Genomic DNA, 26,243 nt, shown 5'->3' with positions numbered 1-26,243 from the left:
AAACTATAAGCCTTAAATACTATATAAAAGTGAATTAATAGCATTTTATTTGACTAAGTATCTCATGAAATGATTTGTTATGTATGATGAAACCAAATCTTTTGCTTACTTCTCTGAGTCATCCTTTCATTTAGCTACCTTTTTAAATCGAAAAACAAACCAAAAAAAAAAACCCTCCTCTCACTTATTAAAAATACAAAAGCTTCATAACAAACATGCAGCCAAGCAGAACAAACTTTTGTAGTATAAGCTCAACTTAATGTATCCAGGTTTTATTTATAGCAAAAAATGTCAATATAGCTATAAATGCCTCCAGGAACCATTCACTCTGATCATTAAACAAAGATTACAGGTTGAGTGCCAGCAGTTAAATGAATGTTTGTAGATGGTGTAAAAAGTGGATTATTATTAACATCTTCCATTCCACTTTTAACTTTTCTGCAATCATCAATAGTGACTAGAAGAAACAGACTGTATGCTATGAGATGTGGATCATATGTTGCTTCATTCCTGCCTCCCACTCCCCCACTAGCCAGCAGATGGTCTTCTACTGAGGAACCTATTTCACCCATGGCCAGGCTGATCTGAGAGCAGAGGCCATAGGACCTGGCAGAACTTCCATTCTGCTAGCATGGAGTTTGAGCCTCTAGGTCTTCTCTCTATGATGATAAGGCATTAAGAGAGGACTTTTGTTGAGGCACCACAAAAAAACATTTGATACACTCAAAATGAAACCTTACAGGTTCTCCTCAAATGTAGTACCTCCAATGCATGTTAAGATCATACAAAATGCCACGGAAGAGGCCACATCAGAGATACATGTCACCTTGAAGCACTCATGATAAACAGGAACTATTGCAGTTTATACATCAGTATCTTTTTGTAGAGGATGAAGAGAAATTCCATGAAGAACAAGTCAATATATGCTTTAAGGATCACGTATGAGCTCTAATACTCATGCTTTCTCTCAACATATGCGCACATGTGCGTCAGTGTGGTTTTTTAAGAGCTGTTCTGGCAGAAATATCTATCACCCTGCACCTGAGTTGAAGGTAAGTAGTTACTCCCTGAACAGATATACAGTCGATGGGAGCCATGTAACCAGCAAAGGCATTTGCCATCATCATGGAGAATGTCCCTCTCCAAGTTAAAAAAAAGTAGAGGAATTTCCTATGGATAGAATAAGTCTACAGATGGTCCCACTTGTGGATGACACTGAGCCCAGGAACACTACTGGACCTTCACAAGGAGTTTCAAGCTCACTCAAAAGATATTGGCCTAGTCAACAGAAAAAACTGGAGGAACAACATACACTCCCTATAGTTCATTGCTCCTTAAACTATTTAAGTGCCGAATGAGTCACAACTGGAAAAAGTTTAAGAAGGCCTAGCCTACGTTATAGCATCCAGATGGATGGGCAGCCTGTTTCAGGCCATAAGCACATACATTCAGAAAGGCACTAAAAAAGGTAAGCTAGGCTCAGAACTGATTAAGAGAAATACTTTCAGTAACACTAAGTTTCTCCTTGTCACAAAAGTCTAACTTTTCAGTATGAGTACTCTTCTGTTAATGCTATGTGGTTGAAAATCATGGAACTCTGCAATTTCAGGAGGACCAAAATTGCAGCAAATTCAGAGAGCCATGAAAAAATGACACAACCGATATCAGAAGCCTGTAACATATCACCAATGACTTGCACATGAAAACTAGCTTAAAAAACATCAATCAGATCACGGATCTGTTGAAGTATCTATTTTGCATTAGTTTTGCTTCTTCCAACAAAATGCAAATTCAACGAGAGCAGAGGCCATCTGGAGTTATACAATAAAAGGGGCTAAAAGAGGCCTTGGACCTTTCTTTAGATCAATTCTCTACCTAACACAAAGGTTCTCTTCCTTTTCCAATACCCCTGACACATGCTCACCCAGGCTCTGCCTTAAATGTTTACATGGGATTTATTGTCCCCACAATAAAGTCTTTCCTTAGCCTAAGTATAAATTTGTCTCCCTTTAAGTTCCATTCATTAGTCAAGTTTTGTACATTAGAGCCACACAGAATAAGTCTAATCCTGCCTGCTAAAATATCCAAAGATATTTATATCCCTCCCATTTTCTCTTTCCCAGGCCTTAACGGTCCATGCTTTTAAAAATATTCTTCGTATCACACGGTTCTCAAATCTGTCACCATCTTGATAGTCCAGGTGTAGTCTGACCAGTGCAAAGAACAGCAGACTTACCACCATCCTTAATCAGATGGTTAAACTGTCCATTACCCACTTAGCTTAAATATGTTAAATGACAGTTAAGTTCTTGTGGATGACTTAGGTATGACATGCTCTCAACTTACATCTAAAAGAAAATAACTGACCACTACTCTGTTTGAACAGTTTTCCAGAATTCTCAATGATCTCATCCCTTTTCATTCCTTCCTGTCCAGACTACAAATCACTTATTTCCTAAACCTTCTTTATTCCTTCCTATAACCCCTCTCCATAACTGAGGAGACAGGGAAAAGAGCAAATGAGTGTGTAATACTTTCCTCTCTACCAATTTTTATCATCTTATCACATAATGGGTTCAGTTTAACCTTCCCCATTCATCATAGAGCATTGCCCCTTTCCCCCAATACCTGATTTTCTTAAGCGTGCTGATCATATCATCCAATGCCTTTCGGTAGGCACTAATCACTACCGTAGGGTGCATCTGTTGCTCTAGGAAATGCTCAGCCACCGACAGCATCTCTCCAGCTAAAGGAAAGAAGAAACATATACACTAGAGCCAACTTAGCCATCAATATATTGGTCATCAAGATGAAAAATAACCGACTTTATCTTGTCAAAGATGAGATTGCTTTTGAGACTACCAGTGTTCTCTTGAGGTCACCTGGAATCAAAACCACCCGCATAGGAGTCTACATCTTTCTCATAGTCCCCAGGTGAGCTATGTCCTAGGTTTATCTGACAACGACAGAAATTTCTGTTTGACATCTAAGAGCGGCTTTCCCTGATGTATTTTCAGCCATTTCTTCCTATTTTTAGTTATATTTTGATAAACTCACGAAACCCTACCTAAACTTTTACAGAATTAATGGCCCACTCAAGTTTTCCTTAAAGCTCAGAACTGGTCTTGATATAAATGTAAAAGTACTGAACATAGGGTAAAAATGCAATTAGACTCGATGACTCCCTAGCAAATTCCCATCCAATTCAACAAAGACTATAGTCTTAGCCAGCATTACACGTGATATAGTAACTCAGGGGGGAATACACTTTTTTGGGATATGCTTGACAATACTCTAAAGTAGATCAACTTTTAACATTTTGACTCCATGTATTCATAATTTTAAAAAGATTCCCCTTAAAATCATGTAGTCCCTACATAAAGTACGCTTTTATTCAATTTTTGACTGAGCTGTTCTTTTAATAGTTTTTCCAATTAACAAGCCTTTATGTTCTCTGTGCAAGTTTCTCCTTCCCCAGTGAAAAAAAGAAAAACAAAACTCTTATAACAAACACACATAGTCAAGCAAAACAAATTCCCACATTAGCCATGTCCAAAATTGATTCATTTGTTAAACAAAAAAAGATGTATTTTCTTGGTAGAACTCAGCAACCAAGTAAGAAATTCATACAGAGAACAGTATCAGTGTGTGGTAAAGTGATACACAAGGCTTCAGGAAGGTTGAGATACCATTTGAAGTGGAAGACAATTAACGCAAACTAAGACACTGGCTTTACCCTAGATGGAATCCATACAGCCTCCTCCTCTGACAGATAAGGAAACTGAAGCCACCAGATATTAAATGACTTGCAAGGTTATTATTTAGAGTCAGGTCCTCTGACTACAAATCTAGTGCTTTTCCTACAATGCCACCTGGCCAATATATCACTCAACTAGGTTTGCAAAGTTCACCTTACATGTTTCAATCTATTAGATGACGTAGGAAAGTAGAAAAAAATATTTAAATAATGTTACTACCATACATTTGTACAGCATTTTACTCGTATCTTGCTGTTTTCCTTCATTAATTTCCCTATATCTTACCAAGAATAATCACTGACGTAGTCCCATCTCCAACTTCTTCATCCTGGGTCCGACTGATTTCAATCATTGATTTGGCTGCTGGATGCTGGACTTGAATCTGGGGAGGATAAAGACAATTCCCAACATCTTTTTTTTTCTGTCTATCCTGCTTGTCCCTAACTCAGCTCCCTACCTTGGAGATACACATTCTGTGTTTTCTCATTGTGCTTCTAAGATTACAAATAAAACTGGCCCTACATAGTAAAAGCTGTAGAATTCAGCCTTTATTATCTATGCAAACCACACCTCAAATTCTCTTTCTTGGGGCAGCTAGGTGGCACAGTGAGTAGAGCACTGGCCCTGGAGACAGAAGGACCTGAGTTCAAATATGGTCTCAGACACTTGACACACTTACTAGCTGTGTAACCTTGGGCAAGTCACTTAACCCCAATTGCCCTGCCTTTCCCCCTGCAAAAAACAAAACATAAAAAAAAAATTAAAAAAAAAATTCTCTTTCTGGAAATTACATGCACAATGCTTTTATCATCTACAGAGTCTTCTTAGGAAAAGCGTGCAAATATCTTCCATATTTTATACTGGATCACATATGAAACTACAAGAATGCAAAATGAAATCAAACCTCTCGGAGAATGGCGTTGCCATCATTGGTCATCACAATGCCACCCATTGGGTCCAAAAGCATCTAAGACAAAATCAGAGGACATTGGTGATGTACATTCACTTAGCTGAATGTACCAGGGGTGAGGAAACTGAGGCAGTGTTTTTTCGTTTGAGTGTCTATAAAAGAGCTAAACTTACCTTCATCATGGACTTAGGTCCTAGACATGTTCGGATGACATCTGCAATAGTCTGATGGGAAAAAAAGTATAGATAAGCAAACTCCAATATAGCTTTTAAAAAATATATATAATTTGAGTTTAATAAAAGTGACACATAAAGAGGTTGTGTAACAATTCACTATTTGTGCTGGTAGGAGTTTTCATAACCGGAGCTCCAGGGACAAAAGAAATTGTGCATGTTAGGATTGGGAGGGGGATGGAAGAGGAGAAATGGCAAAGTGTTGCGGCTACCCTCAGAGTCAGCAATCTTTTAAGTGAATGTGTCAAACTACTTCGAGGGAGAAGGGGCCACAGTAGCTTTTGTCAACGTGGGAGAACACACAACAAGCCCAGCTGAACTAAATGGCAGATGAATTTGGGGTCCTTAAGAAATGTTTCCCTGAGCTTTCCAACAGTCAGACACCAAAGGGACTGTGTCCATTCCATTCACAATCCATCAGGCACGTACACTTGTGTTCTAAAACACAGGCTTTCATTCACCTCACATACCACCTTTTGCTTTGCTGACCTTGGTTGTAAAGCTTGGGTAAGAAAAGTGTGTGATATTGAGAAAAAAGGGAATCAAGTCAAACTGTAAGACTAATACAATCCTGGGGGCCTAAAGAAAGGTACCTTGGCCGCGCTGATGTTCCCTGATTGTACTTTCCTTCCAGATTCCCGTTTTGTACTCTGACCTGAAACGCATAAAAAACGAAACAGTTGAACAATGTCTCATGACTGCCTTTGCTTTATTTATTAAGTTTTTTATACGATAAGTATTGTGCTAAAATCCATGCCTATACAAAATTGCGTCTACCCTCAAAGAGTTTACCTTCTAACCCAGCAGACACGGCGTAAGATATAAGGGAGTGGTAGCCAGGAAAGAGATGCTTTCCCAACACCACTGAGAAAAAAAACTCCATTATTTTATGACAGCTCAGAGAACCCCTCACATTCTTGTCATTATTTTTTCACTAGACCAAATTCCAACGACATTACAAGAAAATGGGAGAAAAAACAGGTTTTAACTGATGATTTTCTGTTTAGTACCACCTGCACTAAAAGTGTTCCCGTTTTGGTGTCTAATTCGCCAAAACTAGCAAAAGACTACACATTGCAAGTGCCTATGTATAGAACCAATCAGGGCAGCAATTGAGAATGCTCTGTGTACTAGATGACTTCCAAGGTTCCCTCCAGCTCTAGATCCATGATCATATGATTCTATGATTCTACCTCTTCAGGACTGACTGATGTCTTCAAATCTTTCAACATAAGACAGCCAAGGTCACAAAATACGTAGGCGGGAATTCTTAACAATACAAAGTAACTTCTAATGCGTTCTGAGCCCATCTCGGGGCCCCATGAACAAGATCTGAGGACAGGGCTAAAGAACAGGGGCTAGGAAAAAATTATGGGAGTTGATGGAGGAAGGAGAAAGAACTACTTAAGTGAGAGAATGCTTACAAACCACTTTGCTCACAATGACCCTGCGCAGTGGATGGTGCAGATCATTGTTTCCATTCTACGGATGAAGAAACTGAGGCTGTGGGAAGCGAAGGGCCCCTCTGGGGGTCGAACCTCAGTGTCTCTGCTCCAAGGGCCAGAGCCCAGGCCACATCTCAGGACAGGGATGTGTTTGGCGGCGCTGGGGGGGGGGGGGGGTTGTGGCAGACGTGGGGAGAAAAAAATCACGTGGGGGGGCATTAATGAATCGAGGAGGATGAAGGCGGCCAGAAGGGAGTCCTGGGCCCTCGATTGGGGAGGCCTGTCAGGTAGGGCGCAGGGGGTTCCCTCCCTCTGTGGGATTGAAGTCCTGGGGGGGAATGAGAGGCAGAGGAGGGAGTGACCGCAGGGCCGGGGATCCCGCACTTGCGGGAGATTCGGGCGTTACTACGGGCAGATAAAGCCACACGACGAGAGATCAGTTGGGGGCGGGGGGATTCCTGAGAATCAGGGGCCTTCCGATAAGGGTGAGGGGAGGCCTGGCACAGAGGGTCGGGTCAGCCTTTAGTCCCCCACGACTTACTGAGCACGAGCACGGGGCGATGGCCCATCATGGCGGCGCGGAGCCGGGAACCGGGAGCTAGGTGAACCGGCAGAACCTTCTGGAGATGGAGCCAGAATGCGGTGCCCAAGCAGCGCCGCCGCTACAGCGCCTACAGTTAAACGTGCTGTCTTCTGTGCTGCAGCCAATCCCCTCACATATCTCATTGACAGGCACCAATACAAGCCAATAGATACCTATGGTTCCGCCTCTCTGGCCCGAACGGCTATGCAAGCTAGGTAGAGAGGGCGCCGAATGGAGGGGAGGGGCAGCGCATGCGCAGGCGCAATTGGATGACCGCTCCCGGCCGGGCCTCGTGCAGACTCTTGCACGCCGGTGTCCTCCACGCAGGCGTCTTAGCACGGGCGGTTGATTGGTTGGTGTGTTAGCGCGCAAGCGCAACAGCTCCTGGGTGGGGCTCTGGAAGCGGGGAGGGTTTATGCTTTTGTTTTACATAGCAGGTGAGTTAACTGAACCATCTCCTCCGGCTCTACCTGGCCTCTGAAGAACTAAGAAGACATAACAGCCTTCGATCAGTCAGTTTGAACCCAGCAAAGGTGAGGGAATGGGGTGCGGGGGAGACGTCAACCGGCATTTCAGACAGAAAGTGACGTTTTGCCGCAGGGTGATATGGGAATAGTAGGTTTCAGGACTGGATAACAGTCCATTCCCTGTACCTGCTGGGATTTGTAGTTGGTTGCCCCGTTAGGTTTGTGACCGAATCTTTCCCTTCTTAGGCTGTTGCTGTTTACGTGGTAACCAGTGATAATAACTCACAATTTTATACCACTTAAAAATTTACAATTCACTTTTCTTACAAAAGCCTTGGGAGACATATAAGTTGGAGCACCCTCATTTCGCAGATCAACAAGTATTAAGCACCTAGGCACTGTGCTAAGCGCTGGGGATACAAAGAAAGGCAAAAGCCCAGTCGCTCCCCTCTAGGAACTAACATTCGAATGTGAAAGACAACATGCACACAACTGTGTACATACAGAATGTATCTGGGGGAGGGAGGACGAAGGCAGTAGGTGGCATTTGAGTTGTCTTGAAGGAAGCTAGGAGGGGAGGGATAACCAATCAATAAACATTTAAGTGCCGAGCGCTGTGGTAAGCAATGGGGATATAAAAAGAGGTAGAAGATGGTTCCTATGCACAAGAAGTTTACACTAATGTGTGTGGGGGGGGGGGCGGGGAGAAGAGGGGGAGAGAGCCAACATACAAATAAAACAAGCTATACTACGGAATAAATAGGAAAACATTAACGGAGGGAAGACACTAGAATTAAGAGGGGTTGGACGAAGCTTCCTGTAGAAGATGGGATTTTAGTTGGGCCTTAAAGGAAGCCAGGGAAGTCATTAAGGAGAATGGAGAAGAGTCTTCCAGCCAGCCAAAGAAAATGCCCTGATTTGGGAGATGAAGTATCTTGTTCAAGGAACAGTCAAGAGGCCAGTGTCACTGGATTGAAGAGTACCGGCTGGGAATAAGATGTAAGAAGATTGGAAAGGTAGGAGAGAGCTAGGTTATGAGGGACTTCGAATGCCAAAAAAGACAGTTTATTAAGTAGGGGAGTAACATGGTCAGACCTGTGATTTGGGAAGATCACTTTGGTGCCTGAATGGAGGATAGATTGGAGTAGAGAGAGAATTGATTCAAGAAGACCTATCCACAGGATATGTCAGTAATAGGGAAGGCAGGAGAGGAGGGGGATGGTTTAGGGGGAAAAAGAATGAGTTCCCTTTTGGGCATGTTTAGCTTAAGATGTCTGTTGGAGATCCATTTCGAGGTGAAAGGCAGTTGGAGATGTGAGATTTAAGATCAACAGAGAGTTCGGGGCAGGATAGGTAGATTTGAGAATCATTAGGATAGAGATGATAACTAAATTGTTAACGAGATCCCCAAGTGAAGTGGTATTGAGGGAGAAAAGAAGAGGGTCAAAGAAAGAATCCTGAGGTATACCTACCTTTAGTGGAAGTGACCTGGATGAAGATCCAGTAAAGGAGACAGAGAAGGAGTAGTCAGACAGGTAAGAGGAGACTCAGGAGAGAGTGGTGTCCCAAACACCTAGAGAGAAGAGAGTATCAAGGAGAGAGTGATCAAAAGTATCAGAGGCTTCAGAGAGGTCAAGGAGGAAGAGGTTTGAGAAAAGTCCACTGGATTTGGCAACTAAAAGATTTTTGGAGAGAGCAGTTTCAGTGGAATAAGGTGGGAAGTCAAATGGTAAGGGGTTAAGAACAAAGTGAGAGGAGACAAAGTGGAGGTCTTTTTGAGGGCAGTTAGCCACAAAAGGCAGAAGAGACATAGTGGAGATGGAAGGATCAAGTGAGGGTTTTTTGAGGATGGGGGAAGACATGTGTATGCTTGTAGGCAGTAAGGAATAGGCCAGAGTTTGAAGATAAATATTAAAGTGGGGAATAACAGCACAGGCAGTCTGTTGGAGGAGATGAGATGGAATGGGATTGCTTGAACAGGTAGAGGATTAACCTTGGTAAAGAGGAAGTCCATTTTATCTGGTGAGATGGGTGAAGAGCTGGTAATGGCAGAAGGCATCTGAGCAATAAGAGATCAGGAAGTGATAGGAGATAAGGAAGGGGTGAGAAGAGGGAGTTCATGGTGAATAGCCTCAGTTTTTTTTTTTTCTGTAAAATAGAAGGCAAGGATCTTAGCTGAGAGGATGGTAGAGGGTACCTGTGAGAGGTTTGAGGAGGGATGAAAAGGTTGGGAAGAGCTGGACAGTGAATGGGTGAGGGAGGCATAGTAGGTTTGCCTAGCAACATGACAAGAACATTCTAGGCTTGGGGAATAGCCAGTGAAAATGCACGGAATGTGGGGGTAGAGTTACTCTTCCGTGAACTACTACAAGACAGTAGGATTGTAGAGTACATGAAGGAGAAAAAAGTGTAAGAAGACTGGAAGATCAGAGGGCCAGACTGAAAAGGGTCATCTAAGACAAACAGAATAGTTTATATTTGATCCTGGAGGGAATAGGGAGTCTCTGAATTATTTATTCAGTAGTGGGATGATAGGTCAGACCTGTGCTTTAGGCAGATCCCTTCAGCAGGAGGGACTGAATCAGGGAGACAGTTGAGGTGGCCACGGACCAAACCAGCAGGCTATTGTGGTCATGTGATGAGGGCCTGTACCAGAGTGGCAGCTGTGTGAATGGAGGCTCACATGTTTGATGATGGCTAGTAAGTGTCAGAGCCAGAATCCAGGCTTCTGTGAAAGTAAATGATAGTAGTGTTTCATATTTGTGTAGCTCTTTGTACTCTTTGGAGCTCTGTCCCAGGTACTGAGTGTTTTGAGGAACTCTGAGGGGCAGCCTGCCAAGGTGGGTAGAGAGCTCTCTGGAAGTGAGGAATACCTGGGTTCACCACTGATGCATCCTAGCTGTGTGGTCCTGGGCAAGGCACTTAACTTCTCAGTCAGTTCTCTAAGATTATAAAGTTCAGATAAGGTGTTGACCTGCAGAGGCAAGATAGTTTCCTTACCCAGGAGTTCTTCATACCAATAAAAATCACAGGTCCAGTCCCTGTTTTCTGTTTAAGAACTCTGAAGTCTCCCAGATTATCTTTTTTGTTGCCACATACTGAATTATTGGCCCTTTGAAAGGGCTGTGTAGGGATGGTTGGGGAGGTTGTGGGGATCATGGCAGCACTGTTTTCCCTTTCCTTGTAGGATAGAAAAGGAAGGAAGGGTTGACATTGCCTAAGTTAGCTAGCCTAGAGTTCTTAGCTGTAAAGGAAGACACTGAGAGCTACAGGTAGGGTGTGATTTACAGAAATTTTCTTTTCAAGAGTCTTACAAATCTGGATTGGGATAAGTACACTAGTGCCTAGAAGCAGGAAGGTAGTACTATCAGTCACCTCTGGATTATTTGTATTAGTAGACAGAAGGTGAGTGAGTGATACTTCCTAAGTAGTAGATGATACAAAAATTGTTTATGTTTGACTTTGTAATGTAGTCACAAATGTGGAAATACACAGTACCCTCCATGTGGTGGCTCCCCTCCAAGGGGAAACAGCTTAAGATCTGCCAGCGTTATGGAGAGGAGTAATTTCCTGAGAGTTCTACGTAGTCGTGGTAAGAATACTTAAAATAGTAGAGAAATGACGTGTTATCCAGCCCAGTGATATGGCTATTCTTTCTCAGGAACCAGAACTTTGCTAATCAGATGGAGAAGCCAAAAAGTAACTCTGCCAAAAGAAAAGGTAAGTGGCCTGGAAAGGGTTCCCTTTTCTCCTCCTCTGAGTCCAAGGCCCTCCACATCATACAGTAATGGTATAATCTGCAGGCAGCTGGGTGGATGTACATTTTTTTTCTGCCATGTTTATTTGTACATTTTCATTTTTGCCCTGTCTTCTCCATTAAATAGTCATACCCCAAAGGATACTATTAATTCTTTTGTACCTCCTCATACTGACTAGGAGGCTTTCTTAGCAGTGATCACCAGACACATGCTAATAACGCAGGTGATCAGATGTTATAGTATTGGTGGGCCGGTCCAAGTTATCGATGACCTGGGATGACTTCTCAGTAGGCATTCTGTGAAAAGTCTTAAGACAAACAGTGCTCCAGCTTTCCAAGAACATGGCTGTATACAGGCAGGGAAGAGAACTTTGTTCTGTGATTTGCCATATCTAAGCCAAAGTCACACATGTAGGTAATGAATACATTATTTGCATGATATGAGATGCCTAACAAAGCTATTTGCTCATTTCAATTTATCGATAGCTTGGGCTCCATAATTTATCTTACCTTAGAGAATTCTTTCTCTAGCCCAGTGGGCTTCAGGCCATTTTGGAAAGGGAATGTGTCAAGATAGAGGCCTAAAATGGTCTAAAATTGAGCCAGTGCCCCTTCCCTACCATTTCAACTTTTGGGGTTCAGTCTAGAATTAAAAACTGAAAGAACTGGATTTTAACAAATCTTTTTCCTCCTATTTTTTGGTAACACCTTCCCCTTCCCCCTCTCTCCCAACCCTGTTCTATTCTATAGCCTACATTGATAGGTGAAAAATATGACCATTTTGTGTAAATGATCCTCAAATTATTCATCACAGCAGGAAAGGCACTCGTAGTAACAGCTGACATTTATATTACACTTTGAAGTTTGCCAACTACTTGTACTTATGTGATCTCACAACAGGCCTGTGAGGTATTTGCTATAAGTAGTTATCCCCATTTTACAGATGAGAAAACTGAGAGTTCATAGAAGTGAAGTGATTTGCCCATGGTTGTACAATTAATGAATTTCAGAGGCAGATTCAAACCCAGTTTTCACTTGACTCTTCCTTGAGTCTGGTGTTCCACTACATCATGTTGTCTCTAACAGTGAAGGCTTGTGGGTAAAGTGATTTAAATTATTCAGAGAAATGTTAGAGTTACATTTCAGAGTGATGATGGTAAGAAATGCAGAATCTGAACAAAAATGAATCTAAATTTCATCTCTTCTGTCTTCTGCCCATTTTCTAGTAAATAGTCAAATGGCCAAAGATGGCCCAGTCTGGAGGAAGATAGAGGGAGAAGAGGCCTAGAGAATTCACAGACTAGGTAGTCACTTTTCTTGCCATGAATAATTTAGGAGTTAACTATGTAAGCTTTAATAGCTTATATACTGAACTAAGCCTTTGGGGGTTCTCTGTATAGAAGAGTTTTGTGATGTCCACTCTAGATATGGGGCATATCAAGTCAGGTGCCCACTTACTTGTATCCCTATCTCCTTTCTCTGCCTCCTAAGAGTACAGAAGAGTATAACTGTAGCCAACATACAAAATGCTGTCTTTGACACAAAGTGCCATGAAAAATAAACATGGAGGAGGATAGAAAAAGAGAGAGGTTATTGACTTGACCAGGTTAAAGAGTTGGGTTAAAGAGATCAACTGCACAAGTATAGGACAGGAGAGACATGGCCAGAAAACTCTTCCTATGAAGAAAAAAAAAACCACTTGGAGGTACTAGTGGGTTATAATTAGTTAGAGTAAATTCTTTGGTGTAATGGCCAAATGAATAGAAGGGTAGTGCCCCTTCTTAGAAGCAGTGTGCACAACTGTTGGAGAACTGGCCATGGAACCAGGAAGACGAGAGTTCAAATCCTGCTTCTGACAAATACTGGCTGTGTGAGCCTAGGCAAGTCACTTAACCTGTCTGCCTCAATTTCCTCACCTGTAAAATGGGGTAATAATAGCACCAACCTCCCCCAGGAAGTCATGAGGATCAAATGAGATGATATCTGTAAAGGGCCTAGCAAATAGTAGGTTTTATTGCTTTTTTTTTTTTTTCAAAAGGGAAAATCCACTTCCTCCTGAGCCAATCCATTCTACTTTTGGTCAGCAATAATTGTTAGGAAGTTTTCCTCTACATTGAGTCTAGCTAAATCTGTCTCTCTACATCTTGCTTAATTCTGTCTTCTGGGGTCAAGCAGAAGAATGCTAATCCCTCTTCCAAATGATAGTCCTTTAGTGGTTGGAGCCTGTTAACTCCCCACCCTTTTCCTCTTACTTTTTTTCATGCTAGTTCATTCAACAAATTCTCCCATGGAACATTCTTTAGTCCTGTGACCCTAATGCTTGCTCTTCTCTGGATTTGTTCCAGTTTTTCTCTGTCTTTCCTAAGAAGTGTTCCAGATATGATCTGAATAAAGGCAAAGGAGAACAATTACCTTTTGTCCTGTCCAGAGGCCTTTCTTAATGCAGTCTAGAAGAGTATTCAGTTTTTTTGGTTACCATGTCACAACACTAAAAGAGAACACCACTAAAAGGCATCCAAACTGTGATTAATTAGAATAAACAAGATCCATCCTTGTGGTGTCCAGCTGTCTGGAACAATATCTGTCCACCTGGTGATGAAATTCATCTCATTCCTCTCAGCAGAGACGAGGGACTGCAGATGTGGAATGTGGTATATATGTCAGACATGGTTTCTGTTTTGCTTAAATATTTTTCTTTGTTTTAAAGAATTTTTCAGTAGTAAAATTGGGGATGTATATGGCAAGGGGAGATAATAACAGCTAGCTTGTGTGAAAATAAAAGGCATTAATGATATTACTTCATCAAAATCATTGAAAAAATATGGAACAATATAAAGTACAGAAGCCTGGGCATTCCACTAGAAACTACCCTTCAAAATGATATTGACCCATTTATTAGTCTTTGGGTCCAGTTATTCAGCTAGTTCCAAATTCATTTACTTGTATCACCTAACCCTTTGGTTCTTAAAAAATGGCCTGAGGACCCATTGTGGTCCTTAAGACCTTTTCATGGAGTCTATGAGGTCAAAATTATTTTCATAATAATACTAGTATATTTTAATTTCAAATATGGTAAATATGAATAGATATAACCCACATGAGCAAAAACTCTTTGAGGTCTTCAATAATTTGTAAAAGGGTGAAAGGGTCCTGAGACCAAAAAATTTGAAAACTGCTGATCTAGCGTGTAACTCACCATTTTGTGCACAAAGGATAGCATGACAGACTTATGTATTTTGCTGAAATCTAAGTTCACTGTCTCTAACAGTTCCCTGACCATTCTAGTTATATTGTTGAGGAAGGAGATTAAGCTGGCATGACATCTTAATTAAGCCAAGGTATCATTTCTTATTGCTTTCCTTTCTAAATGCTCACAAACCCATTCCTTTAATAATATATTCTAGAATTTTGCCAGGAATTAGAAGTCAAGTTCATTGGCCTATAGTTTGCAGACTCTCTTTTGAAAGCAGAAAAATATCTGCTTCACCTTAGGTTTGTGGTACCTCTCCTATTCCATAGCTTCTATAAAATGTCACTGACAATGGCTCTGGCTATTTCTTGACTTTTCTTGGGTACCAGCTCACTATTAGCCATTTTTAATCTGTCCTTTCTGATCTTAAAATCATTGTTCTTGATGGAGAAAACATGCAAAATGAACATCAATTATCAGTTATACCATCCACTCTCAGCAGTGATGCCCTCCTTCTTTTGATATTCTTCTTTTCCCCTACATAGCTAAAAGACTCCATTGTATTGTGCTGAGCTGTAGCGTTTTTGACACTGGACTACTCTTGTCTTTATCCTCAGTTGTTTGCCCTTATTTCCGTCTTCTAGACATGCCTCCTTAAAATCCAAGTTGGTCAGTTTGTTTCCCGTGCCACCTCCTCATTGGAGGCCTTTAGGTAGAGGCTGGATGACCAGTTGTTGGGTATGTTGCAATAGGAAATTTCTTTACAGTATGGGTTGAATTAGATGGCTACTGAGGTCCTTTGCACCTAAAATTATGTGATTCTCTATAAGCATCAGTCTGTTTATAGATAGTTCTCCTTGTATTTCCTCATTAGAATAATTTCTGCTTGTGCCTTCAGGATTTCTTTCTTGAGAGCTCTCCATCCTTCCTGAGTCCACTTCCTCTGCCACGTATGGGGATCCCTTATGTAAGTGATCACCAGCTCACTTCTTTTTCTAAGCTTTCTGAAATTTGTGCCTTCCTAGATTTAGGGGTTGTCAGACTATAGCCAGGTTTTCCTTCCTTTCCTATAATTAATTCTATGCTAGAGTGATCACTGCTCCCAAGGCTCCCATTGTTTTTGCTTCTGCAACCAGTACCCTCTTATTGATCAGACTAGCAGTTCTTCTTTGGCCTTGTCTCTCCTTTTTTGGAGGATGAAATTGTCATTACTCTGTCTTGGTCAAATCACTTACGGAATATTGTGTTCACATTTACCTACCACATTTTAACAAGAACATTAATAAATTAGTTAGCAAGACGGTAAGGAGATTGGCATAGGAGGCTCAGATGAAGTAGTTGAGGATGTTTAATTGGGTGAAGGTAAGTCTTGGGCAAGGGAAGATTATGACAGATAGCTTCAGATATCTAAAGAACTGAACTAAGATGGTAGTTGTTTGAGTGGAGAGGAGTGTTGTGATGCAAGAAATATTGTGGAGATAAAAATAGCGAGATTTGGCAATTGATTGGATATGTGGGGTGAGGAGGACTGGAAGAATGGTGGTGCCTTTGACAGAAATAGGCAAGTTTGAAAAAGGGGAGGGTTTTTGCAGGGAAAGATAATGAGTTCAGTTTTGGACAGTATTGAGTTTGAGATGTCTGGCTTGATAGTACAACCCATGAGTGCTGATGAGGTTACTGAGAGAGTATAGAGGGAGAGAGCGGGAGACAGAACCTTTAAGTATTCAAGTGAAGGCTGGAGGTTGCTTGTTAGGGATGTCATAGGAGGGATTCCTGTTCATGTATGGGATGGGCTCTGAGGTCCTACCAATAGATTCTGTGATCCTAGTTTTTTCCCCTCTAACAATAATCCTATTTCTTCCATTTCTTTCTCTACCAAATTTATTGAACAAGTGGTTTATATCTGGCAGGTAGTAGAGAGAGGGCTGGCCTTGAGTCTTCTTGACTCCAAGGATTCCTGACCTCTGAATTCAAGCCCTACTTTGGATGTAAACCAGCTGTATGACCATGGGCAAGTCCCTTAACCTTTGAGTGTCCCAGGAAACTCCCTAAGACTCTGAGTCTCCAGCAATAGTTGGGAGTTTCCACATTGGGAGTTCTGTATGCTGATGAAATCACAGGTCTATTAAAAATTCATTAATACAAATTATTATGACACCATAAGTTATTACCTTTGATTAAATTCTCCAGCTTTATGGAGTCTGGCTTCCATCTCCACCACTTTACTTGAAACTGTTCTTGAAGGTTACAGAATGTTTTGTTAAATTTTAAAGTTGTTTAGTCATGTCTGACTCTTTGTAACCCCATGGCGGGTTTTCTTAGCAAAGATACTGTAGTGGTTCGCCATTTCCTTCTCTAGCTCATTTTACAGGTGAGGAGAGTGAGGCAAATAGGGTTGTTAAATTTAGTGACTTTTAAAATTCCCTTTCTTGACTTCTCTGTGGCATGACCTTGTTGATTACTTTCTTCTCTACCTTTTCCCCTCATGTTTTTTTCACACTAGTTTGGTTCTCTTGGCTCTTCTACCACTTTTTCTCACCTAAAGGTATGCACAGTTTTATAGCTCTTTTGTTTAAAAATTTTCATTGGCTCTTCATTGCTTTAGGATAAAAGTTTGTATTTAGAACAAGTAGCATAGTTTAGTGGGAGAAAAAAACACTGCCATTTAATAGCTGTGACCTTAATTGACTTACACTTTCTGGACCTCAGTTTCTTCATCTGTAAAATGAAAGCATTAGATTAAATTAAATCGAAGGCACCTTCCAGTCTACAGGGTATCCCCAAATTCTGGACACATAGGAAAAAAATGCATATTTTGAAATATTTGGAATATTAACAGACCTTGACTTCTTTTTCTGGGATATGCTAAAGGAGAAGGTGTACTCAATGAAAATCACAGATGCAACACACTTGATTGAACACATAGAGTGAATGTGCTAAAATTGACGGCAATGTGGAGTTACTGTATCAAGTTCACTGAATCTTGTAAAGCGCATCAACCTTTGTATCACAAATGATGGAAATTATATTGAAGATGTTATTTGTTAATATTCCTATTAAATAAAATGTTGTTGAAAATTTCATTTCTTGAAAATAAGCATTATTACCTATGTGTCCAGACTTTAGGAACTCCCTGTAAATCCTATTATCCCTTGAGCTTATTTTTTACTAGATTTCAAGGCTGGCTGAACTCTGACTTCTAGCCTTCACTATCTATCTCCTTCCTACTTCATCTGAGGTCCCTTTTCTCATTCTTTCTTGAATACCCTAGGAACAGCTCTGTTCCTGTGCCTTAGCTTGCACCACCTCCCCCAACCAGGAATGTAGGCCTGGTTCTTATCTCATTCACTCTTCAAGGGCCAGTCCACCTCTAACCTCTTCCATGCAGCCCTTCATGACTACTCCAGAAGAAGGAGTGATCATTGAGGGCTTAACTCGTATAGTACTTATTATCTGCAGTGTTCATCTTTGTACTTTATGAATCAAGTAACGATTCTTTCTCTGTTAATCACACAGGATGGTCTCAGTCCTTGAGAGCAGGGGCATCAAACTCAGATAGAAATGGGCCACTAAACCTCCCCAGAGCCTGCATATTGATTTAGAAAACCACATATTAATATTATCTATGTTCTATTGTATCTTTATTTATTCTGTTAGATATTTCCTAATTTTAATCTGATTCCCATGGTGCAGCATCTGTTGCATGTTTGATAGCTCTCTGCTTTAGAGTCATAACATGTAAAACCTTGTCTACACATATTTCATATGTGAGTATCTTCTCTTCTCCATTAGTTTGTAATCTCCTTGGGGGCAGAGAGAGCATTTTGTATACTTCACGGTGCCAAGAACAGTACAGCTTCACAACAGTGATTTCTGACATTTACAAAGCACCTTAAGGAAGGCCCAGTGCTTTCTGATAGTGTCTTATTGGATCTTCACAGCAAACTTCCCCATGAAGTAGGTCCTACGGTATTATTATTGCCGTTATACAGATAAGGAAACAGGTTCAGAGAAGTTAAATAATTTATTCAGAGTTCAAGTGCAGCTACCTAGAAGAAGGTATACATCAGAGGCAGGATTAGAACCTAGGAATTTCTTACTCAAGACCAGGATTCTCAATACATTGTACTGCCTCATTTGGTTTAGATGAGGTGTTTGACATTTTTGGACATGGCCAATGTGGGAATTTGTTTTGCTTGCCTATGCGTGTTTGTTACAAAGGCTTTTTAAAGGAGAAGAAAAAAATGCTTGTCAGTTTAAAAAATAATGAAAAAAACAAAACAAGTTAGGTGTTTGATAAAGTCTTGTTAAGATGGTGTCCAGGCCAGCCATCTCTTGATTTTCTCATCACCCCCCAGGAACATCTTCATTTGGTAAGATCCTTCAGCCTTGGTTCTCACACCTCATCAGTACCCTCAGTCTCTCTGATTGAAGGGCAAAACGAAGAGCTTCTCCCCAGATCTCCACTTAGGAAGTTACTCTGGCCAGCCATCACTTCATTTCCCAGTCAGGTGCACTCCTTGAGACTTCTGCCTCATGCCCACACCTGACATCTTCCCCTTCCTTTTAGCTTTCTTTTGTGTGTTATCTACCCCCCTTAGATTGTAAGCTTCTTGAGGGCAGAGACTGTCTTTTTCATATTTGTCAGCACAGTGCCTGGCAAATAGTAGCACTTAATAAATGTTTGTTGACTGACTAAATAGAGTTTCAGGGCTGATTTCCATTTTGCCAACTCTGATTTCTTTAGTTTCTGCTTACTGTAATGACTCTTGAGGGAAGGTATTTGAGGCCAAGGGGTGGTATCTTCTTTAAGATACCATCACACAGTCTTTAAAAAAATTTGCTATCTTTTGCTTTTACATCACCTCCATTTCCATAAATATCTTCCCCTCCCCTCTGAAGAAAGCATTTTCTTTACCAAAGAATAAGAGGGGGAGGGCATTTTAGTAAAACTAACCAACTTAGCATGTTAATCTGATGGTATTTTCGGTGTTCTGCTCCTTGAGGCCCCCACCTTTGCAGAGAAGAGAGGAAAGTGCATTTTCTCATCACTTCTTGTTTCAGACTTAGTAATTCTAATTATATAGGAGTTGGTTTTCTGTTCATTCCATTTACATTGTTGAAGTCACTGTGTATATTGTCTTCCTGATTCTGCTTATTTCATTTTGCATTAGTTCATATAAATTTTCCCATGCTTCCCTGTATTCTTCATATTCATCATTTCTTATAGTACAATAATATTCTATTACATGTATGTTTTACCATTTTTTAGGCTTTGCCCAGTTGATGGGTATCTAGTTTATTTCCAGTTTTTTACTTTTATAAAAAGTGCTACCATAAACGTTTTGGTATCTATGGGACCTTTCTTTCAGTTCTTTGGAATATTTTCCTAGAAGTGGGATCTCTGAATTAAACGTTACACCAGGGGTGGGCCTTGAGGCCCGTTCAATTAAGGGGATTTGTCCTGTTAAGTTTGGATTCAGTCAAAGGCTGAACTTGAGGACCTAAGGGGCCACATGTGGCCTTGAGGTTCCCTACCCCTGGTTATACACTTTTTTAGCATAATTCCTTACTGTTCAGAATACTGGTATCAATCATTCTCTGTCTCTGTGAACTCTCCAACATTGACTATTCGTACCATCTTGTCCTCAGGAACTTCATCATTCTGCAAGGTCACATCCACCCTGGAACTCACACCTCTTCAGTATCCTGTGTCCCTGGGACCCCTCCCTCCTTCTGGTTAGAGAGCAGAGGATGGCAAGTGGAAGTTATTCCTAGCTCTTCCATTTAAGGAGGATGCCCAAGCCAGCCATCTCCTCATTGCCCACTCAGCTGCACTCTTCTGGACTTCATCATTTGCCCACGCTGGGCATTCCTTACCCCCATTCCCCTTTCAGCTTCTTACTTTTAGCATCTTGTCCCATTAGATTGCTAACTCTCTGAGTGCAGGGACTGTCTTTTGCTTAGTGCAGGGTGTGGCACATAACCAGGTGCTTAATAAATGTTTGTTGACTGACGATTTTGCCATGTTTGCCAAATTGCTGTGTGTTTGGTGGAACCTCAGGATTGTTTATTTCTCTTATTATTAGAGATTTGGAGCAATCTTTCACAGCCACACAGTCTTAATTATAATGCTCAATTTTTATTGGAAGACACTGATTTAGTTGTCTCTTAATTTTATTCCAGTTGAAGAGGAATGCAAACTTTTGCCTCTTTGTCGTGCTAAGCCCTCCCCAAGTTTCATTCATCTTCCAGCAGCCAACCCAGCCACTTGTCAAAACAATCAGTCAGCAAAGCTACAAACAGGTAACCTATAGAGAGCATTTCCCAAATAGAACAGACTTGGGGATCAAGGCTTCCTGATGACACTTTTCTTTTTAAAAATTTTATTTAGGGGCAGCTAGGGGGCGCAGTGAGTAGAGCACCAGCCCCGGAGTCAGGAGGACCTGAGGTCAAATCCGACCTCAGACACTTGACACACTTACTAGCTGTGTGACTTTGGGCAAGTCACTTAACCCCAATTGCCCTGCCTTTTTCCCTCCAAGAAAAAAATTATCTAAAAATTACAATTTTATTTTCAGTTCTCTATTCTCTCCCTTCCTTTACACCCTCCTTTACCATTGAGAGGACAAGAAATACAATAACCATTACACATTTGAAATCATTCAAAACCTATTTCTGCATTAGCCATGTTCCAAAAGACAAAGGAAGAGAAAAAAATATGCTTCAATCTGCACTCTGAGTTCATCGGGTTTCTGTCTGGAGGTGGATGGCATTTTTCATCATGGATCCTCCTCCTGTTGACTTGGCTGCCAAGCCTGTGTCTAGTCAAGCCTCAATTTTTGATGAATAGCTTGTGGCTTATCGGGTGCTATTGCTTCTTCTTGTCTTTACTCTTCTTTTCCTCCCTCCCCCTTTCCCCCCACTTCCCCAGGTTGGGTAATTTCCCTAATTGTTAGGACCTCCCTAGGGGTAGAAGAAGGGTTAAATCTTGCTGGACATAAGCAGGATTAATAAAAAAAGATGATGATAACTTACATTTCTAGAGCACTGTACAATCTTTAAAGTAATTTCCTTTCAACAACTCTGTCAGATAGGTAGTGCAGGTATCATTATCCCCATTTTATAGGTGAGGATACTGAGTCTCTGAGGTAGGAAGTGACTTGCCTGTGGTCACAGAGCTAATAAGGGACTGGGTTGGATTCAAAATCAGGTTTCCTGACTCCGGGTCCATTGTTCTTTCTAGTACACAAGGATGTCAGTATGTCAGATGTCCTAGGAATTCACAACACTTCACATCAACAGAGGAGATTGAGACTGCTAGTTAAACTTAGGTGGCTCTGGATTTAGATTAAACATATTCTTATCATCAGGTTATAGAGTGCTTCCTGGGTCCCGGTACTCAGAGCAGACTTGATCTCTGCTCTTGAGGAACTCGTGATATAACAGGGAAGACAGCACCAACACCTAAACAATAAAGCAGATATGATTACCAAGGCTAATTAAGTCTCGGCTGTGCATGAGGTAGTTGGAAACATTAGATCAAATGGGTTGATGTTACAGGAGGAAGGACTGAAGTTAGACAGCAGGAAAATTGTCAGTGCTAATGGTCACTCCTTACGAGGCACTGGAGCAGGCGCCTCCGGTGGAATTCTTGAAGCCCACGAGAAGCCCTGCCTTCTCTCCCCAATCTGTCTGAGACACGGTGAGTGTGGGGAAGTTCAGAGTGCTGATCTCTGCAGAGCCCCGCTAACCACAGGACAGTCATTTGTGGGCAAGCCAAAAATTTGTCTCTCTCCCCTTTTGTCCCTCTTCCCCATCCCACTCTTCCTTTAGGAGTCGACATTAAAAAGCCCCAGGATTGCTTAGGTCTGCTTGAGTGTATGCACGCCAATCTCCAACTTCAAACCAAACTTGCCCAACAACAGATGGCCATCCTAGAAGATCTACAGTCCTCCATGACTCTGCTGATTCCTGGGGGGGAGGGTAAGGACTCTATGCTGCCAGCTATACGTCCAAATTTGCTGTTGACTTGCCAACCTCAAATCAGTAAATGAACTCTGGGACCTAGTCACTGTGTATGCTTTTTTCCCTTCTCCCTCTTTAAGCCCATAGTGTAGGCTCTGCAGATTTTTTCTAGGATATTTGGTGATCACTGAGTATGTTACTGAATGCCCACAGGGTACATACATATCATTGTACAAGACACTTGGGGTACGTATTTCAGAATAGATAGTGTTTTGGGAGTTCACCATCCTATATGAAATTGCTTTGTAAACAAAGTACTACACGAGTGTTAATTTTATTATTAATACGGGATAGATGACAGGAAATTTTCCATGTGATCAAAGAGGGGTGTGTTAGAGAAGATGAGTGAGTGCGTTCCAGGTAGATTGGACTTGAACAGATTCTCAAAGACATAAGAAGTAGAAGGCCATGAGAAGGCTGGGTTCATATGTACTGTAGGGCATGAGCTGGGGAATAGCAAGAGATAAGAGTAGATAAGTGTAGGGCATCCCAGATGAGTGGGATGGATCACCCTGGCATTGGTCTTTGCAGGCAGTAGTCAATCAACCAACAAGCATTAAGTACCTACTATGTGCCAGACACAGAAGTAAAATATTTTGGAACAGAGAGGTTAGAAATTGGAAGGCTAGCATATAAAGGAGGTTACAGCTGTCCAGTGTGAAATTACTATAGCCCAGACAAGGAGACAGGAAGAATGGGTGATTTCAGCTATTCAGCAGAAAAATAAATGGCTGCTCTTGGAGGCATGAAATATTGAGGAGCCTCTAAAATCAGTGGAAATTCCCATTTTGGGAGATGTTTGGCTTTAAACAAGCATTCATTTCCAATAGTTTTTCATATTTGCGAAGTTAAAGGGATTGAGGTTGGCTCAGCAGTATGAGCCTCAATGAGTTATCTTCCTCTTCAGGTTTTATTAGAAGATTGAGTACTCCATTGGTTAGGTCTTCTTCCCAAACGTCAGGCTGGGCTCTATATTTCAGGGCCTGCAGAGAAGTTGGAAAGAAGTTAGCTAATGTAGGAGTAAAGAGAAGGGAAAAAAGATTGAAGTAATAAGGTTAAATAAAGCATCATCATGGTCTTTAAGCTTCTGAGCCCAGTATACTAGACAGAGAACCAGCTCAGGAGTTAGACATGGTTCAAGTCCCATCTCTGATGCTTATGTCCTGGGTGATCTTGGGCAAGTTGCTCAACCTCCCTGGGCTTGTAAAATGAGGGGTTGGAGTAGATGGCCTCCGAGGTCCCTTCCAGCTCTCCTTATGATTCAATGAATATAAGCCTATGATCCTATGAAAAGGAATTCAAAAAGGACCCATTATTTCCCATCTCCTAAAAGAACACAGCAGAAAGTTGGTTTTTGGCAGTGACTCTGGAGGAACTAAGGGCTAGACGTCAGGAAGAACTTGACTAGGCTATCGCACTTGAATAAGGAAGAGTAATTTGAAGAGAGACTCCTGTCTAGATTGGATTAAGCTTGGAGGTAGAAGAAAAGATGATCTTTGTAGGCCCCTTTCAACTCTTATTTTTTCCACTGTTGTGTAAAGTCTGGTACTGTCATCATTTTTCCTTGGCCAATTATTTCCTCATCCATAGTGGCAAAGGGCAAAAGATGATTTTAGAATAATTCTGGTATATGTATCAGGAAGATTTAATACTAAGATAATGGCACTAATATTTTCACATGATTTAAGTTGTGCTAAATATTCTTTTCTAAATAAGGTAATTTTTTCCAAATTAAGTTTTTCCCCTTTGGATACAAGGACACACTTATCTGGTGTGTTGGAAGTTAGCATTATGATATTACAGGTGAAATAGGATATATGGACAGAAGGGTATTCCCTTCTGGTCCTCTTCTTGTCTCAAATTTTCTTCTTCCTGAGTCCCTACCCCCAGCCCCTCCTTTCCCAACTAGGAGTAGGGACTGGATCCTTTACCGATGCAGACTGGCACCTTCTCTGCAATTTATAGTCTTAGAGATTGTGGCCCTGAATCCTTGAGAGGTTAAGTGATTTGCCCAGGATGACACAGCCAGTAAATGAGAGATAGATCTTAAAACTCTGGTTTTGAGGCCAGCTCTCTATAAATTACACCTCTGACTTTATACACATTGCCTCTGACTGGTTTTTTAAAAATATCAACTTTTTCCCCACATCCTCTTCCTCAGTAAGACATCTTAAAGATGTCTTGCTCACTCTTTTCTAACTCCCAATCTGACACTTCTATTTGGAATGAGATCTTAACCCTCTGCTGAGCACAAAAAAACAAAACAAAAAACCCAAACCCCATAGAGAGGTGCTTCTGGAAGATGTTCCCTCACCTTTTCTGGGTGACAGAATTCAGGTGTGCTAATTTTCATAGCTGGGGTGACAAGGTGTGGCAGGGGAAGGAAGCGGGTAGATTTGGGATGAAGCATTGAGCAGGGTTTCTCATAGTGCTCAATTTTAGCAGTCTATACATCTTTAGTGATAAGTGGGATTTACCCTGACTACCTTAAAGGAATACAGAAATGTCTCCAAGACTTAGGTTTTCAATTAAAAAAAAAAAGGTGGGGGTGGGGGCAGAGTTGGTGAATGGTAGCATTTCCCTGGAGCCATCTAGCTCATCTGGAGACTCCAAGATAGTATTCCAAATTCCTGCTTCCCAGTTTGGCTCCCTTACTTGGGGTTCATTTGAAATGAGCACCTGGTTTTCCTAGCTCTTCATTGTTCATTGCCAATGAACAGAATAATGGTCCAGTGCCTAGAATGCTGCCCCTTTCAGCATCTTGGAGATGGCTGGTAAGGAAAGGGAAGAAGAGCCACAACAATGGCAGTGGAGGGTGGAATCACACCCTTCTACTCAGTTTGGGGGGCTCCCCTCTGAGAAGCTTATTAACCCACCTTTCTCTCAGGTTATTACTTCATTTTCACTCAACAGCGTAAGTGGGGTTGAACCAGGTCACTTCCCTTGCCCTGGTCTGCCCTCCTCCTCCTCGCTCCCCTGAAGCCAGGACATGGGATGCTCCCTAAAGGAAAAGAGCCGCAGAAGTTGTTTTGCCTGGGGAGATCCAGAAGACCTGACTCCTCGGGCCACAACTAACGTGAGGAGGGTGGTTGCCAGTCCTGCCACTGGTGAAAAAGTAGTTTTTACGTAGAACTCTCAAACCATAATAAAAAATTAAAAGCTGAGTTCATGGAACTATATTTTCTCACCATGTTCTTGCTGTGTGATATTTTCTTCGTTTTGGAAGGGCAACCCCCACCCTTGAGGGGAGCTTGTGTGGGCAGAGAAGGGTCTTCCTGGGATCTTAGGAGCCTGATGAATTTGGAAGATTTGAGTGATTCCAGACTTGGGCCACGCCAGACCCACACACCTTTCTTCTCCTCCTCGTAAACCCCGGCTTCCAGCCCGCCTTAGCCGTCCCTTCCAACCTGGGGGATGTGGGGAACTTAGATGAGAGCTTGGGAAACGAGTGGTCGGGAGGCCCCGCAGGCCAGGCCGACTTGCAGGACGGAACTCCCAAACGAGGATCCTGAGAACTGGGCCGCCTCGGGACCCTCCCTCCCAGCAGCCCCGCGGCGCCCCGTTCCACCACCTCGGGGCCGCGCTGATTATCAGGAACGGCCCCTGACTTGGAGCCTAAATTCGGCTCTTTGCGTCTTGCGCCCCGCTCCCGGTTCTCCCTCGTGGACCTCTTTTCTCCAGGTTCCAGCCTTGGCACTTTATGCGAAAGTGAGGCGGCACGGCCTGCAGGCCCCTCCCCGCCCTGGTCGACCTCTTGCTACTGTGCGGCTTTAACGGAGGAGAGGGCGACCGGGTAACCAAGGCGTAGAGAGGCGCTTCCAGGTGGACATCTCAGGGATGCACCGAGATCGTACGCAAAGACGGGGAAGGGG

At 42.0% G+C, this 26,243-nt stretch overlaps 2 protein-coding genes and 1 long non-coding RNA gene across 8 annotated transcripts in view; 1 reads left to right on the top strand and 2 right to left on the bottom strand.

Moving 5' to 3' along the window:
• Positions 1 to 7,609, bottom strand: part of CCT3 (chaperonin containing TCP1 subunit 3) — an 18,086-nt gene extending 10,477 nt beyond the window's left edge. Inside the window, exons 1-6 of the mRNA XM_036753819.1 lie at positions 6,888 to 7,609; positions 5,495 to 5,556; positions 4,842 to 4,892; positions 4,663 to 4,725; positions 4,044 to 4,140; positions 2,629 to 2,746 (exon numbers count right to left, since the gene is read on the bottom strand). Coding sequence (XP_036609714.1) covers positions 2,629 to 2,746; positions 4,044 to 4,140; positions 4,663 to 4,725; positions 4,842 to 4,892; positions 5,495 to 5,556; positions 6,888 to 6,918 — 422 coding nt within the window. The 5' untranslated portion in view covers positions 6,919 to 7,609. The remainder of the gene's footprint in view (positions 1 to 2,628; positions 2,747 to 4,043; positions 4,141 to 4,662; positions 4,726 to 4,841; positions 4,893 to 5,494; positions 5,557 to 6,887) is intronic.
• TSACC (TSSK6 activating cochaperone) lies at positions 6,590 to 25,368 on the top strand. Of its 6 annotated transcripts, none has more exons than XM_036753824.1 (5): positions 6,590 to 6,633; positions 7,364 to 7,462; positions 11,058 to 11,116; positions 20,530 to 20,649; positions 22,180 to 22,413. In XM_036753824.1, the coding sequence occupies exons 3-5, from the start codon at positions 11,080 to 11,082 to the stop codon at positions 22,398 to 22,400; spliced, it is 378 nt and encodes a 125-aa protein (XP_036609719.1). In that variant the 5' UTR covers positions 6,590 to 6,633; positions 7,364 to 7,462; positions 11,058 to 11,079; the 3' UTR covers positions 22,401 to 22,413. The 6 variants fall into 6 exon arrangements, 5 of the variants coding, with proteins under 5 accessions (XP_036609719.1, XP_036609721.1, XP_036609722.1 ...); XM_036753826.1 differs by having other exon boundaries at positions 6,597 to 6,633; positions 7,367 to 7,462; XR_005010147.1 differs by lacking the exon at positions 6,590 to 6,633 and adding an exon at positions 15,242 to 15,310 and having other exon boundaries at positions 7,281 to 7,462; positions 22,180 to 22,411.
• LOC118845795 lies at positions 22,643 to 26,243 on the bottom strand. The gene is made up of 3 exons (XR_005010148.1): positions 25,560 to 26,243; positions 25,248 to 25,372; positions 22,643 to 23,354 (listed from the first exon to the last, which is right to left on the bottom strand). It is a non-coding gene; the product is annotated as an uncharacterized LOC118845795 (long non-coding RNA).

This window comes from Trichosurus vulpecula, chromosome 4 (genome assembly GCF_011100635.1).
Source record: "Trichosurus vulpecula isolate mTriVul1 chromosome 4, mTriVul1.pri, whole genome shotgun sequence".
Classification (NCBI taxonomy): domain Eukaryota; kingdom Metazoa; phylum Chordata; class Mammalia; order Diprotodontia; family Phalangeridae; genus Trichosurus; species Trichosurus vulpecula.
The sequence above is the reverse complement of the archived record's forward strand: the minus strand, read 5'-3'. Positions and strand labels throughout refer to the sequence as shown.